At 48.5% G+C, this 13,770-nt stretch overlaps 1 protein-coding gene across 1 annotated transcript; it reads right to left on the reverse strand.

The window, feature by feature from the left end:
• Nucleotides 1-580: 580 nt before the first annotated feature.
• Nucleotides 581-9,240, reverse strand: HFE (homeostatic iron regulator). Its single transcript, XM_062184961.1, has 6 exons — nt 8,713-9,240; nt 5,994-6,257; nt 5,540-5,815; nt 4,248-4,523; nt 4,021-4,134; nt 581-3,142 (listed from the first exon to the last, which is right to left on the reverse strand). The coding sequence occupies exons 1-6, from the start codon at nt 8,786-8,788 to the stop codon at nt 3,102-3,104; spliced, it is 1,047 nt and encodes a 348-aa protein (XP_062040945.1). The 5' UTR covers nt 8,789-9,240; the 3' UTR covers nt 581-3,101.
• Between the last annotated feature and the right edge of the window lie 4,530 nt (nt 9,241-13,770).

Here is a 13,770-nt window from a genome sequence, read left to right on the forward strand (position 1 = left end):
AAATTCCAGCACAGCCGTTCTTTCACTGTGGAGCCTTTGACAAGTTAGCTAAACTCTCTGTGCATTGGTTTCCATAAGAACAAAAAAGAAGAAGAAGAAGAAGAAGAAGAAGAAGAAGAAGAAGAAGAAGAAGAAGAAGAAGAAGAAGAAGAGGAAGAAGAAGAAGAGCAGGAGGAGGAGGAGGAGGAGGAAGAAGAAGAAGAAGAGGAAGAGAAGGAGGAAGAGGAGGAGGAGAAAGAAGAAGAATGGAATAACTATAGTTCCAACCTCACAGACTTTGGGGAAATTACATTAAGATTCAGAACAAAGCTGAGCATCTAGCATTTACTGCATAATAATTAGCAGAATAAATTCGTTTTACAGAACACTTCTGCCATGAAAACCTTTACTGAGAATGTAAAATCACTCAGTCAAGAAACAAGAGAAAGAAGCATTCATTCCTATTCCTTACATAATTACCACTGGTGAGAAGTGGGACGGACGCCCAATGCCCGAGATGCCAGAATGCAAGCCGAGCCGGTAACGTGCAAATGTGCACACGATGTCCAGGCTTCCCAAGGTTCCTAACAAAACTGTCACGTAAATACGTTCACATTTTATTAAGATTTTATGTTAGCAGACAAGAACTAGTAACTGGTGCAAAAAAGGAACACAAATTATAACCTAGAATCTGCAAGAGAATCAAAATCACAAATGCCAGCTCACACATGTTGAAATGAAATTTGGGTGCTGGCCTGTGTGGTCAGAAAAATAAATGGCATTTTAAGAGCATTAGCTTGTGAGGAATGCTGGTGTTTTTGAGGCAGTACCGTTTTTCAATGTGTGTGCCCACGAGGAAGGTTTGATAATGCCCAAAGCACACACAGTACCTGCAGGGGGCGCTATGACAACAGTCGTGGCAGCGCCTCCCGGCAGCCCTCCACCACCTGCTGTACCAGACTCACAGGTCACCAGGGTTGCTTCCTTCTGTTCTGCTCCCGGTTCACGCAATGTAGCAGTAATCTCTGATCCCAGCGATTCCAGCGGCAGGTTAGCGGCTTCCAGCTTATTTCCTGATTTTTAGGGTCTTTTCTCTACAGGTGATGCCCAGACCACCAATCCATCCAGCCCTTTACCCTCACCAAACTCCAAGTCCCCAGGCTCTGCGATTTTGTGATAAGCCTGATGCACTGGACTTGGCCACCAGGTGGCATCGTTCTCCCTGCTAAATGTAGGGAAAAATGCCAAATCTGTGCAGTTTTACCCCAAGCTAAATAAGAGATAATTTACAAGGTAGGTTTTCGATTTTTCAAATGTAGTTGGCCTTAAAAACTAATGAACAAAGCCAGACAAAGTAATCTAAGAAACACTGAAAGAAAATAGAGGTTAACCATTCCTGATAGCTGCCAATGAATAGTGTTACGTTTCTCTGAAATGTAACCAATATAAAATAATCCATTACTTAACTGTAATTTACTCTTCTGCTTTGAGCAGATGATTACAGAAACTTGGCGACCTGCTTTCAGCATGGTTTGTAGATACAATAACCAGCATCCTACAACTTGGACAATCATGTTCCTAGAGTGAAGAAAATAACTAACTACCACCATTGAATGAAAATATTCCATAAGACAACATGTTGAAAACAAGAAAGCAATGTCAATGTCCCACACATTACAAAATCATTAAGCATATCCACAAGGACAAGAACAGCAAAATTTCATAGTATACAATGCCATGGTACATTAATTAAAATAGGTATTTGTTAATTTCATATATTTCAAAAGATCAATAATACTAACAGGTAAATAATACTAGTATCAATAATACTAAATGTATGAATACATGTATTTCAATATATTAATAACAGATGTTACAAGAATTTATCACTGACTAATGAAATAACTAATTTTATTCATTTTTCAAATTTTCTATGATTGCAAATTACTTAAATTATTTTTACTTTCCTTCACATCAGTTTCATAATATGAGCAAAAGATAAAGCTTTTAAAATGCTGTGATATCTTTGGTCAAATTCTGTGCCTACCAAATGAACTTCAAAGCCATATCAGGTTTCTGAAACACCTGCCTTCCAAGACAGAGGCTTGTGCCAGAGTTAGGCAGGATATGCACACTGTGACGTAAAGTAAACACATGCTATCTGGGGCTAGATGTTAAGATTCTTTTGAACAAGGTCAGATGAGTCAGTTTCCCAAAATCTAGTAATTCCTGACTGGTCTGGCTTGGTTAATTTGTCTTTAATTGCACAACCACAACTGGAGAGGAGAACCAGACTCTACAACACAGGAGGCAGCCTGGGCTTCCGCTTTTTACTCACTTGCTGGCTTGACAAGAGAGAGGCCACGTCCGTGGGTGGAGGCAAGTGCTGCCAGGTTCCGACTGTGGAGGCACCGGCCGAGGGGAGGCGCTGTGTCCCAAACTCACAGCCCTGGCTGAGGGGACAGGGGCCACAGAGAGGGACCGCAGAGTAAGGGAGGCGCGTCCCAGGTCCTTCCCGCAGGGACTCTGAAACAAGGCCGCTGAGCAGCTAGCTGTTGTCTGCGGTTTCATTTGCAGGAGGCTCACTGAGAAACAGAGACAAGAGCAGAGCGGTCCCGGCGGGCACCTTCCGTGTCACCTCCACGCATCCCAGCCTGGATGCTGGAAACCTGTCTGGATCCCAGGCAGGCTGGGCGGTCATCTAGACCTCGCTTACTTCCTCTTTAAAAAGGTGTGTGTGTGTGGGGAGAGGGAATAGTATCTGCTTTTCTCAGCTACTAAAATGAATGCTGAGTCCCCACATTGAATGAGCTTTTCCCAGAGGTAGGAGGTCAGATTGCACAGGCGTAGGGGGTCTGAGGCAATGGACAAAATCAAGCAAATCTCAGGAAGCAGCCTGAGGTCCCTGAGAGCAAGTTCTGGGGGCCGCCGGGGAGCCCTGGCATGCAGGACCCCAAAGACCTAGGTGGGAAGCTTTGTCGGGAAATGACCAGGGCAGGCCGAGAACAGAGTTTCTGTCTGTCACATGTGACTCCGTCATGAAACACGAAGAGCTCCACAAGCCAGTGCCCTCCTAGAGTCTCCCGTGGCGTCTCCTGCCCGCGATGAGTCCACGGGCTGCTTCACTGGCACTCGGCTAGGACGTAGTCCCCCAGGGCTCCTCCTGTGCAGACCAGATGGGGAGAGGCCGTCACAGACCAAGCGGGATCCAGCCTCTTCCTGTCTGTCACCTTCCTCATTCACCTCTCAACTCTGACCCCTCTGTCCCAGGGCACCAGCACCTCCAACCCAGAATGGCTTCTTAAGCTTTCTAACTGGTCCTTACCTAGCAACACAGCCCTACACAGGGAGAAGGCATCCATTCTGCCTTATGTCACCCTACTGGCTCATGACTTCACATCCCAAAGGGCCCAGGACTGCATGCGCTGGCCTCTGTCGCCTTGTTTTCCCTATACCACAGGTGCTCAGGGAATGGAAATGCAGACTTGGCGCCAAGCAGGGGCAGAGTGCAGTGGTCCTTTCTGCCCCTCCTCCCCCATGCCTCAGCAACTGCTGTGGGTGAGGCCGCTTGGTCAGTGCAGCTTCTCCTCAGCCTCAATCTCCCCTAAAGCAATCGCCTCTCTCCAGCAAGCTCCAGAAGCCCTTCTTGACCCCTGATGGATGGGACCTGCAAGCTTCCCTTCTGGGAAGCCCACCCCCACCTGAACCATTTGAGCCACACCCCCCTTGGACATTGGGGCATCTCCATCTGTTTTCATTGTTGTTCAATGTTGTTCCAAGTACGTTTGAGTTCTAAGAAGCCACAGTGCCTTAAGCCTCAAAGCCCTCACACTCCTTTAAATCCTTGCAAAACAGCAGATCAAAGGATACCTATAGAATTCTGGGGAAAGCCATTAATTCCTTTCCTGCCCCTAGATAGGTGCTGGCGCTCTCCACCCTCCAAGAAAATAAGAGGTGAGTTGGGTTTCCCATGGCTTCAAAACTCCCTCTGCCTAATTTCCCACAGGAGGAGTATCACACTTCTTCCTTGTTCTTACTCACTTGAAGCCTGTCTCTTCTTGAATATTCGGTACAAAATTCCAAAAAAGACGATAAGGACACAAACAGTGATCCCACTAGCAATTCCGATGACCAAGCTGCTGGACAGTGAGGGCTCTAAGAAAGCAACAGCATGTTAAAGCTTGCAACCATGACCCCCAACCCAGAACATGTTGATCACCCTGGTTCCCAACCAGGAGATGCCCTCAGCTCTTGGCTTTTGTCCTTACCCCAGGTGGCAGTGATGGGCTGGTCCAGGCCTGGGTGCTCCACCCAGCAGGTGAATCTCTGCTCTTCCCCATAGGGCACAGTCAAGGCCACCCAGGCCTGGTAGGTCCCATCCCCGTTGGGCAGCACGGCCCTCAGCTCCACATCCTTGGCTTCCAGGTGCTGCCTGTCCTTCAGCCACTGCATGGTGATGTTTGGGGGGTAGAAGTGCAGAGCCCGACACCGCAGAGTGGTGGTGGCAGAGGACATGTGGCGTGTTACCGTCACCGAAGGAGCCACTTGAAAGAGGAAAGATGAGGAGAGGGGATCTTTTTACCCATGCCCGGGAGATTGGAACATTCATTTCCTCAACAGGTTGGAGGAAGGAGACACCTTTTCCAGGAAGATGAACTACAGGAGAGGCTCCATTCTGGACCTGAAACTCGGTCCAAGATTGGGCTCTGATGCCACGTCCCTTGGAGGATGCTCCCAGCAGTGTCAGCCTGTTCTCCTGTAGGTAAATTTGCAATCTGCTACCTACCTTCTCTGTTCTGGGTATAAAAATATCCTTTTTGTTAATCAAAAATGATAGAATACACTGTAAATTTCATATGGTTCAACCCAGTGAGTTCTCATCTAAGATGAGCATTGGGGGCCAGTGCTGTGGCATAACAGATAAGCTGCCGATGTAGCACTGGCATCCCATATGGATACCGGTTTGAGTCCTGGCTGCTCCACTTCAGATCTCTGCTCCCATGTGGGAGACTCGGAAGAAGCTCCTCCTGGCTTCAGATTGGCCCAACTCCAGCCATTGCTGCCATTTAGGGAGTGAACCAGTGGGTGGAAGATTCTCTTTCTCTCTCTCTCTCTCTCTCTCTTGCTCTCGCTCTCTCTCTTGCACTGCCTCTCTGTAACTCTGCTTTTCAAATAAATAAATAAATCTTTTTTTTTAAAAAAAAAGAGCCTTTTAATATTGGCAGGCTTCAGCAAAAATGAACATGACCTTTAACTTCCAAAGTCTCTGCTACATTCATGGGCTACTTCACTTGGTATTTACATGCCTGGGGATTCAGCATCTCCCACGTGGAAACAGGAATATAAACAGGACCCAAAAGAGAGCCACAGACACTTCCTCTTAGCCATAGGCATGGAGGAATCTCCAGCTAGGATTTGGGCTGTGGCATACAGCTCATTTTAAGGTGCAGCTCCTAGGATTGGGAGAGTCAGAGGATGAACTCCCAAGCCAAGAAGTCTGTGCCGGGCGGGCCCCTCCCACTCCGCACTGGAGATCTGGGGAGGCGGGGCTTCCACCTACCTTGCTGGTCCAGAGCCCCTCTCCCCACTTCCAACAACTGCTGCAGCTGTTCGGGGCAGTCCCTTTCCAGATAGACCTTGTTCTGCTTGGCTCGAATCTTGTGCACTTCCCACTCCAGCTTGGTGGCCTGGGCCCCAGGCTCTGCTGCTTTCCAATCCAGCGTCTCGGGGCAGAATTCCAGGTGGTCCTGGCCATCATACCCATACTTCCAGAAGCCCCTGGTGCTGTTGTCCTCTCGCACCTCACAACCCAGGATCACCTGCAGGGTGTGGGACCCTGGGAACACACCCAGGCTTTTTACTGAATCAGAAGGAAGAAGTGCCTGTGTCCACCACCCACAGAGATGGAATGACCTCAGGATGCAAACGCTGGGCCTCTTCCCTACCCTCCCTCCCAGCTCTCTCCCTCAAGATGCACCCTTGGGGAGAGGAAACGCTGCCACCTCTTCACGTACCTTGGCTGTGGTTGTGGTTGTCCATGATTGTCCAGAAGTCAACAGTGAACATATGATCCCACCCCTTCAGGCTCTGACTTAGCTGCAGCCACAGCTGGCTCGAGGTCCCACCTTGGAGCCACAGGGCCCGGGGCTCTGCTCTGCGACTCTCATGATCATAGGACACAAACAGCTGGTCGTCCAGGTAACCTAAAGCCTCAAACAAGGGCAGCCCGAGGTCAGGCTGGGAGGCGCCCATGAAGAGGTAGAGCAGAGAGTGGGAACCTGGAAAGACAGCAGCAGGCCCTGTGCATGAGCCACAGAGGCACCAGGAGGCGGAGGATCCACACATTGCACACTGCACCAACCCACACGCTGCAGCAATGCACACGCGCCGCTCCTGCGCCTTCTGTGAACTGACACACAGTCCCCTTGGCTACTCCCTCCCAGGCTCATCCCTCTGCTACAACCCCACTGCCCCAGACCTTGTCCCAACACACTCTGGAAAAATCCTGAGGTGCTGGCTCAGAGGGAATTAGACCCAAGTCCTTAGCAGTCTGCCATTGTGTTGTCCCCACTTCCATCTCTAAGCCCTTTCTTGTGCAAGCATCTGCTGTGAGGCTCTGCCACCAAATAGCCTGGGGCAACTTCAGCACCCTAAAGCTCTAAAGGAAACAGAGGCAGCTTAAAATTATTGTTTTAAGATTTATTTTACTTATTTGAAAGAATTACAGAGAGAAGTAGAGACAGAGAGAGAGAGAGAGAGAGAGAGAGAGAGAGAGAGAGAGAGAGAGGTCTTCCATCCGCTGGTTCACTTCCCAAATGGCCGCAATGGCCAGAGCTGAGCTGATCCGAAGCCAGGAGCCCCGAGCTTCCTCCTGGTCTCCCACATGGATGCAGGGGCCCAAGGACTTGAGCCATCCTCGGCTGCTTTCCCAGGCACATTAGCAGGGAGCAGGATCAGAAGTGGAGCAGCCGGGACTCAAACTGGCACCCATATGGGATGCTGGCACTGACCCTGACCCTGTTCCCCTGCATTCACAGCATCCGGTGTGACCTGGAGCTGGTCTGCTTTCTGCCCCTTAATTCACTGCTACCTCTTCCACTACCATGCAAAATCTTAAAGGGTAAGGAGATGCTTCCTAGCTCTCTCTCCTGGGCCTGGAACAGTACAACACACGGATGGATTTTCAATGCAACTGGATTTGCTATGCAAATAGACTTCCAGAGATCCATGAAAAAAAATGCCATTAAAAGATAAGTTTATCTTGGTGCCAAAACATTTAAACCCATGCGCCTTTTATGCCTGACACGCATTTTCCATGAATTTTGGGGAAGCAGAGGGTGCACTGGGTACGCCGGCAGGGAGAAGCTGACCCCACAGTCCCCAGCATCATCGAGGACATTGGGGAGCAGTTCACGGCTGTCAGTATCAACAGGTGGGAGCCTAGGGAAGGGCTGGGCACCCCCTCCACTGGGGCCCTCTTCCATCCCTCAACCGTTATCTTGCTGTTCAAGCCTCTCCAGTTTGCCCACTTGTCCACACAGTGGAGAAGCACACAGTCCACAGGCCAAGGGCAACACAGTGGCTCCTGAGGCAGAGGGAGGGGCTGCTCAACCCCTACCCTACTGCCTGAAGGCTTCACATTTCTTGGTTCAAACTCTGTTTCAGTGTGATGTTGAACAATCGTGGGTATACGCAGCAGAGGCATGAGCTGTGCCACCCAGACCCACTGTAACACTGAACAAAAAAAACCAGCAAGCAGGCCATTCCCTCTGTGACCTCATAAAATGTGGGTACACACAGCACCTATCACCCACGTCTCCTGAGCCTGGCGTGCTAATTATGCATATAAAGTATTGAGTGCAGGCTAGACAACAGCCAAAAATCGCCATCAGCTAAGATTACAAGCCCTGAAAGCGCTTGCTTTAACCTCAGAAAACCAGACTGCTTACATATTTTGTAGCCCGGAGTCAGTTGTTTATCTTGAGGACCGACTCACCCACCCCACATAGACCTACCGCCCAATGCATTAGTGAGGGTGCACCATGACTGTGATGGTGAACTAATGAGCGCTTAAAAGGTTAATTAATATTACTTTGGTATCCTTTCAGGCGGAGCCTGTGAATTACACAGCTCATTGCAAACCAACAAAGGCTGCCTGAAAAAGAAAACTACTACATCCAGTTCAAAAATAGACTCGTTTTCCCCAGCAAAAGAGCGATCCCGAGAGTCAAAGACCGAGGGCAGGCTTGTCTCAGGGGCCCGTCTCGCCAAAAAGGGGTGGAATGGGTGCAGAATCCTGAGTCCCCTCCCGAGCCGCCCACCACGCCGAGTCTGCCCGTGTCCCGAGTGGGCCCGCTCGCACGGAGTTCCAGGGGCGCCCAGGTCACGGTCGCCCTTGGCAAAGGCGACTAGAGCGAAGTGGCACAGTCCACGCAAGAAACCACAAACCCGAAAGCCGAGGCCAAGGACCCCACGCGAGAATCTAGGAGGCTCAGGGTGGTTCCAAGGCCGCTCCTAAGCGCGGAGACTCGGGGGCCGGGGAGGGGCGCGGTCCGCAGGCCGGAGACACAGTCTGAGCTCCGCCAGCAGCGCCCCTCTTGGGGTCTGGACTGGACGTGCGGAAGCGGGCCGCGGGGTCCGCCCGATCCCGGCAGTTACCCGGAAGTCAGCAGACTCCAGGCGCCCGTTTTCCTCCCCGCCGCTCCCAGCTGCTCGCCGCCCCCAGAGACTCACGCGGGGGTCGCGCCTGCGGGACCACGGCGCGCACGAACAGCAGCAGGAGCAACGCGGGCTGCGCGCGCGGGCGCATCTCCCTGCCTCGGCGCGGGGCGGGGAGGTGCGGACGGCCCAAGACGTCCCCTCGGGCCGGGGCCGAGGCTCCTGGGTGCCGGGGGAAACTTCCTGGCGACTGAGATCCCTTTCCGGGCCATGGGCGAGCAGAGACGGGTCTGGCGCCCGCTGGTGAAACCCGCAGCGACCCCGCCGTGCGCCAGGTCTTTAAATCTGCAGGGGTCTTGCTGAGCCGACGAGAGCAGACCAAAGGGTTTTTCTGATCCAGATAGGAATGTTTAAATAGTAAACAAATACGGAATTACACATCTTCCAAACTTTTAGCTCCAGCGTACTCCAACTTGTTCATCTTGTTTGATTTGGAAACAATTTTCCCCCAGTAAAAACTTCATTTTGCTCTATTAAAATGAGACCATTAGGTTAACAGATAGGCTCTGCCGAAATATCTTTCACGACTTAAGTCATGCAATCGCCTGGAGCGTGTTTGCAAAGTTTAGGGTAGCGCGGAACCACCCGGAGAATCATTAAACACCTCGAGGCCCCGCCCCCCAGCCCAGGCACTGATTTCTTTGGTGTGGGTGCTGCCAGGAGCATTGCGCTTTTAAAAGTTCCCCTCTCCCTCCAACAGGGTTTGAGAATTCTGCTGTAGATATTTCATGCCATATCGACAAATGCAATGCATCTGTCTAACCTCAAACCTTTAAATATCTAGCAAGCTCAACTAACAAGAACTTTCAAAGCCAACAGGCACATTTTGCACTTCAAGGGAAAAAAAAAAATCAAACTTCAAAATCGGGGTTTCTTAGCTGTAGGCAGATGGATGAAATCAGGAAAAATATTGAACAGTGGTGATGGCTACATTGTGATTTGTTGTACTATTATTTGGGGGGTGTTACAGCTTTATTGACATATAATTCATAAACCACACAATTCACCTGTTTGAGAAATCCTGTATCCTTTAGTCACCACCTCCCTAAGCCCTCCACCTTCCTGCCTGCCTCAGCCACAAATCTTTGTTTCTATACTGGACATTCCATACACATGGAATCATACACTATGTTATTTTTTGTAAGTGACTTCTTTCATTTAGCATAATGTTTGCATGTGTGCTTCTCACGAACCAATGTTATTCCATTGTAAGTATATGTCATACGACATTTCTTTTTCGCTTTCATCAGTTGATGGATTTTTGGGTTGTTTCTCCTTTTTCACCATTGCGAATCACACTGCTATGAACATTCATGTGCAAGTTTCCGAGTGGACTTAGTTTTCGTTTGTCTTTGGTAAATATCTAGGAGTGGACTTGCTAGGTCATACGGTGACTCGCACCTTTTGAGGTTAACTACTTCACTGTTTTCACCATTTCACCCTCCCATCAGCAGATGTGAGTTGTGATTGTTTACATGTGCCAGCATCTCTTACTGTTCAGTTGTAATCATAGCATTCTTCTAAGTGTGAAGTGGTATCATTACATTTTGATTTGCTTTTTCCTAATGACATTAATGTTGAGCCTCTTTTTAATGACTTACTGGTCATTTGTAAATCTTCTTGGAAGAAATATTCATTCAGGTCCTTTACTCATTTTTAATTTTTTTCTAAAGACTAATTTATTTGAAGGACATAGAGAGATCTTCTATCTTCTGGTTCCCTCTCCAAACGGTCACAATAGCCAGGGCTGAGTCAGGTCAAAACCAGGAGCCAGGAACTCCATCAGTCTCCTGTGTGGGTGGTCCAAGTATTTGAGCCAACATCTGCTGCCTCCCCGGTGCATTAACAGAAATGGAGTAGCCAGAACTTGAACAGGCACTCAGATATAGGATGCCGGCATCCCAAGCAGTGGCTTACCCAGCCATGCCACAACATGGACCTTTACTCATTTTTTAAACTTGGATCATTTGTTTTTTATCATTGAGTTGTGTCTTTATATGGTGTAGCTATGTCTCATGTATTATATATTATATACAAATATTTCATCGATTCAATGTGTCTTTGTACTTTCTTGATGCTGTCATCTGAAACACAGAAATTTTAAACTTTGTTAAGATCCAGTTTACCTATTTTTTTCTTATGCTTTTGGGGTCAAATCTAAGAGGTCATTGTCAAATTCAAGATAACAAAGATTTCCACCTGTGTTTTCTTCTAAGCATTTTATTGTTCTAGTGTTTACAATTAGATCTCTGATTCATTTGGACTTAATTTTTGTATATATTTAGTTAATTGTATGTGGTATAGTTAATTTTATATGCCAACTTGACTGGGCTAAGAGATGCCCAGATACCTGGTAAACTATCACTGCTAGCTGGGTCTCTGAGGGTGTTTCCAGGCGGTTTCCAGGCAAAATTGTTACAAAATATCCCCAACACTGATTGGAAGAATTGCTACAGACCCCCCTAAACTGGGTCTGTTGCCTGCCAGGCTGCAAGCCACCCATTGACATCAGGGTAGCAGAAGACAGTATTTATTTGTTGCAAAGCACAGAGCAAAGAGCCAAGAGACTACTGTGCAATTCCTGGGCTCCTTCAAGGCTTACAGGTGAAACTTCTTACAGACTGAAGTTGGGGTTGAAAGACTCCTGTGCAAACCACTGGTTAGTCTGGCGTCCTCATGGCTTTTCTTTGATTGGTTGGCAATATCATGTTCCTTTGCGACCCTGGTGATGGAAAAGTGGGTTCCAGTCATTAACACATGCATGAGGATGGCACCCACATGATCTACACACCTCTCAAAGGCTGACACTCCTGACACTGCTGCATTGAGAAAGTAAGCCTCCACATGAGTTTTAGTGGAATCAAACCACCTTTGAACCACAGCAAAGACTCAGACCAACAAGTTTCCACACTTACATCTCAGGCCTTTGGACTTGGACTTAGACCGCTGGCTTTCCTCCCTCGCCAGTTACTGGTTAGTACTCATACGTGGGTGAGGTCGGAGTCCAACTCCATTCTTTTCCATGGATATTCAGTTGGCGCACTATCATTTGATGAGATGGCAATTATTTCTTCATTAAATTCTTTTGGTACTCTTGCTAAAAACCAATTGACTTCAATGTGAGTGTTTATTTTTGTGCTCTCAATTCTACATAGGGATTTACAGCCCTATCTTTATGTCAGGACAATACTGTACTGATTACTATAGCTTTATATGGCAAAACTGAAGTCAGGAAGTGCAAGTCCTCCAAATTTGTTCTTCTTTTTCAAGATTGGTTTGATTTCTCTGGGTCTGTTGAATTGCATATGAATTTTAGGATCAATATTCTATTTTTAGGCACTTTTTAAGATTTTCATTGAAATGCATTTTAGCTTTTTAAAAATTGTGATAAGGGGGCCAGCACCGCCTGCGGCACCGGCACACCGGGTCCTAGTCCCAGTCGGGGCACCGGATTCTGTCCCTGTTGCCCCTCTTCCAGGCCAGCTCTCTGCTGTGGCCCGGGAGTGCAGTGGAGGATGGCCCAAGTGCTTGGGCCCTGCACCCCATGGGAGACCAGGAAGAAGCACCTGGCTCCTGCCTTCAGATCAGCGCGGTGCGCCGGCCGCTGCAGCCATTGGAGGGTGAACCAATGGCAAAAAGGAAGACCTTTCTCTCCATCTCTCTCTCTCTCTCTCACTGTCCACTCTGCCTGTCAAAAAAAAAAAAAAAAACAATTGTGATAAGGGAAAATAGCCGAAATCAGACAATAGACAGTGCCAACGTGGAACAAGTAGGAGGAGGATTAAAAAGTTGACAAACAAACGAACAGAGAATCGTCAACCACATTCTAGAAACCACAGACTGCTTATTTGTGCTACAAATGCAACCTGAAAATTACTGGAAATATTATATGGACATTAAATATTTTAGCCACAGACAATTCATGGGAATCTGAGAACAGATGGGCTGCAGGTAAGGAAGAAAGCTGGTAGGAAGCTGTTATGCCAACCTTGAAGAGTGGGTGGAGCTCATGAGAAAGAAACTCTTGCCCCAGTCCCCAGCCATTCTATACCGGCCTCACTTTGTGCTGCGAGCACACGGAAATGCTGGACTTCAGTACTCATGATGCACGGTGCGCTGGAAATGACACCAAATGACTCCTGGGGCTGCCTTGCTGGTCAAGTATGAGCTGAGAAGTGTCACCCAACCTGTGAAACAGAAGTAATGACATGTATCCACACCTCAGATACTTGGCCATAGAGCTTTTTTTCCCTACAAATCTAACACTGAACTGGGTGACAAATGTCACTTGGGGAAAGGCATAGAGTAGGTGTGTGCAGATTAAAATAGCACATCCACACAGGACAGTTATTAATCATCTTTCCCATCCTTTAATGGGATGGGCTGAGTCTCCCAAAAGGATATGTTGTTCTGACTCTCAATAGCTGTGACCAATTTTGGACTGTGGTGACTGAGCATATAACTGGTTAGGCTAAGGTCATAATGGAGCAGTATGACTGTTGTCCTTATTCCACAAAAAGAGAGCAGACACAGACAGAGGGGAGATGTGAGATGAAGGTGGAGGCAGACTGGAGCAATGTCGCCCCAGAACCTGAAGAGACGAGGGAGAATTCTTCCCAAGGGCTGGGAGGAGCCTGGCTCCGGCTACCTTGATTTCAGACTTCCGGTGTTGATTTCAGACTGCCGGTGTATCCGTCAGAGAATAACTGTCTTCATTTTTTTTTTTTTTTTTTTTTTTGACAGGCAGAGTGGATAGTGAGAGAGAGACAGAGAGAAAGGTCTTCCTTTTGCTGTTGGTTCACCCTCCAATGGCCGCTGCGGCCATTGTGATGATCCGAAGCCAGGAGCCAGGTGCTTCTCCTGGTCTCCCATGCGGGTGCAGGGCCCAAGCACTTGGGCCATCCTCCACTGCCTTCCCGGGCCACAGCAGAGAGCTGGCATGGAAGAGGGGCAACCGGGATAGAATCCGGTGCCCCAACCGGGACTAGAACCCGGTGTGCCGGCCACTCTGTTCGTAGCACTGTGTTACAGCAGCCCTAGGAGCCTGCATACGCACCCCTTTTATTTCTGTAG

The sequence above is a fragment of the Lepus europaeus genome, chromosome 3 (genome assembly GCF_033115175.1).
Source record: "Lepus europaeus isolate LE1 chromosome 3, mLepTim1.pri, whole genome shotgun sequence".
NCBI lineage: Eukaryota > Metazoa > Chordata > Mammalia > Lagomorpha > Leporidae > Lepus > Lepus europaeus.

What these genes read in the sequence shown, in the direction of transcription:
- HFE (XM_062184961.1), bottom strand. Translation starts at nt 8,788, where the DNA reads ATGCGCCCGCGCGCGCAGCCCGCGTTGCTCCTGCTGCTGTTCGTGCGC. An exon ending in CCCGCAGGCGCGACCCCCGC is followed by an intron (nt 6,258 to 8,712) that starts GTGAGTCTCTGG and finishes CTGTCTTTCCAG; the next exon opens with GTTCCCACTCTCTGCTCTAC. An exon ending in GCCCATCACTGCCACCTGGG is followed by an intron (nt 4,135 to 4,247) that starts GTAAGGACAAAA and finishes TTGCTTTCTTAG; the next exon opens with AGCCCTCACTGTCCAGCAGC.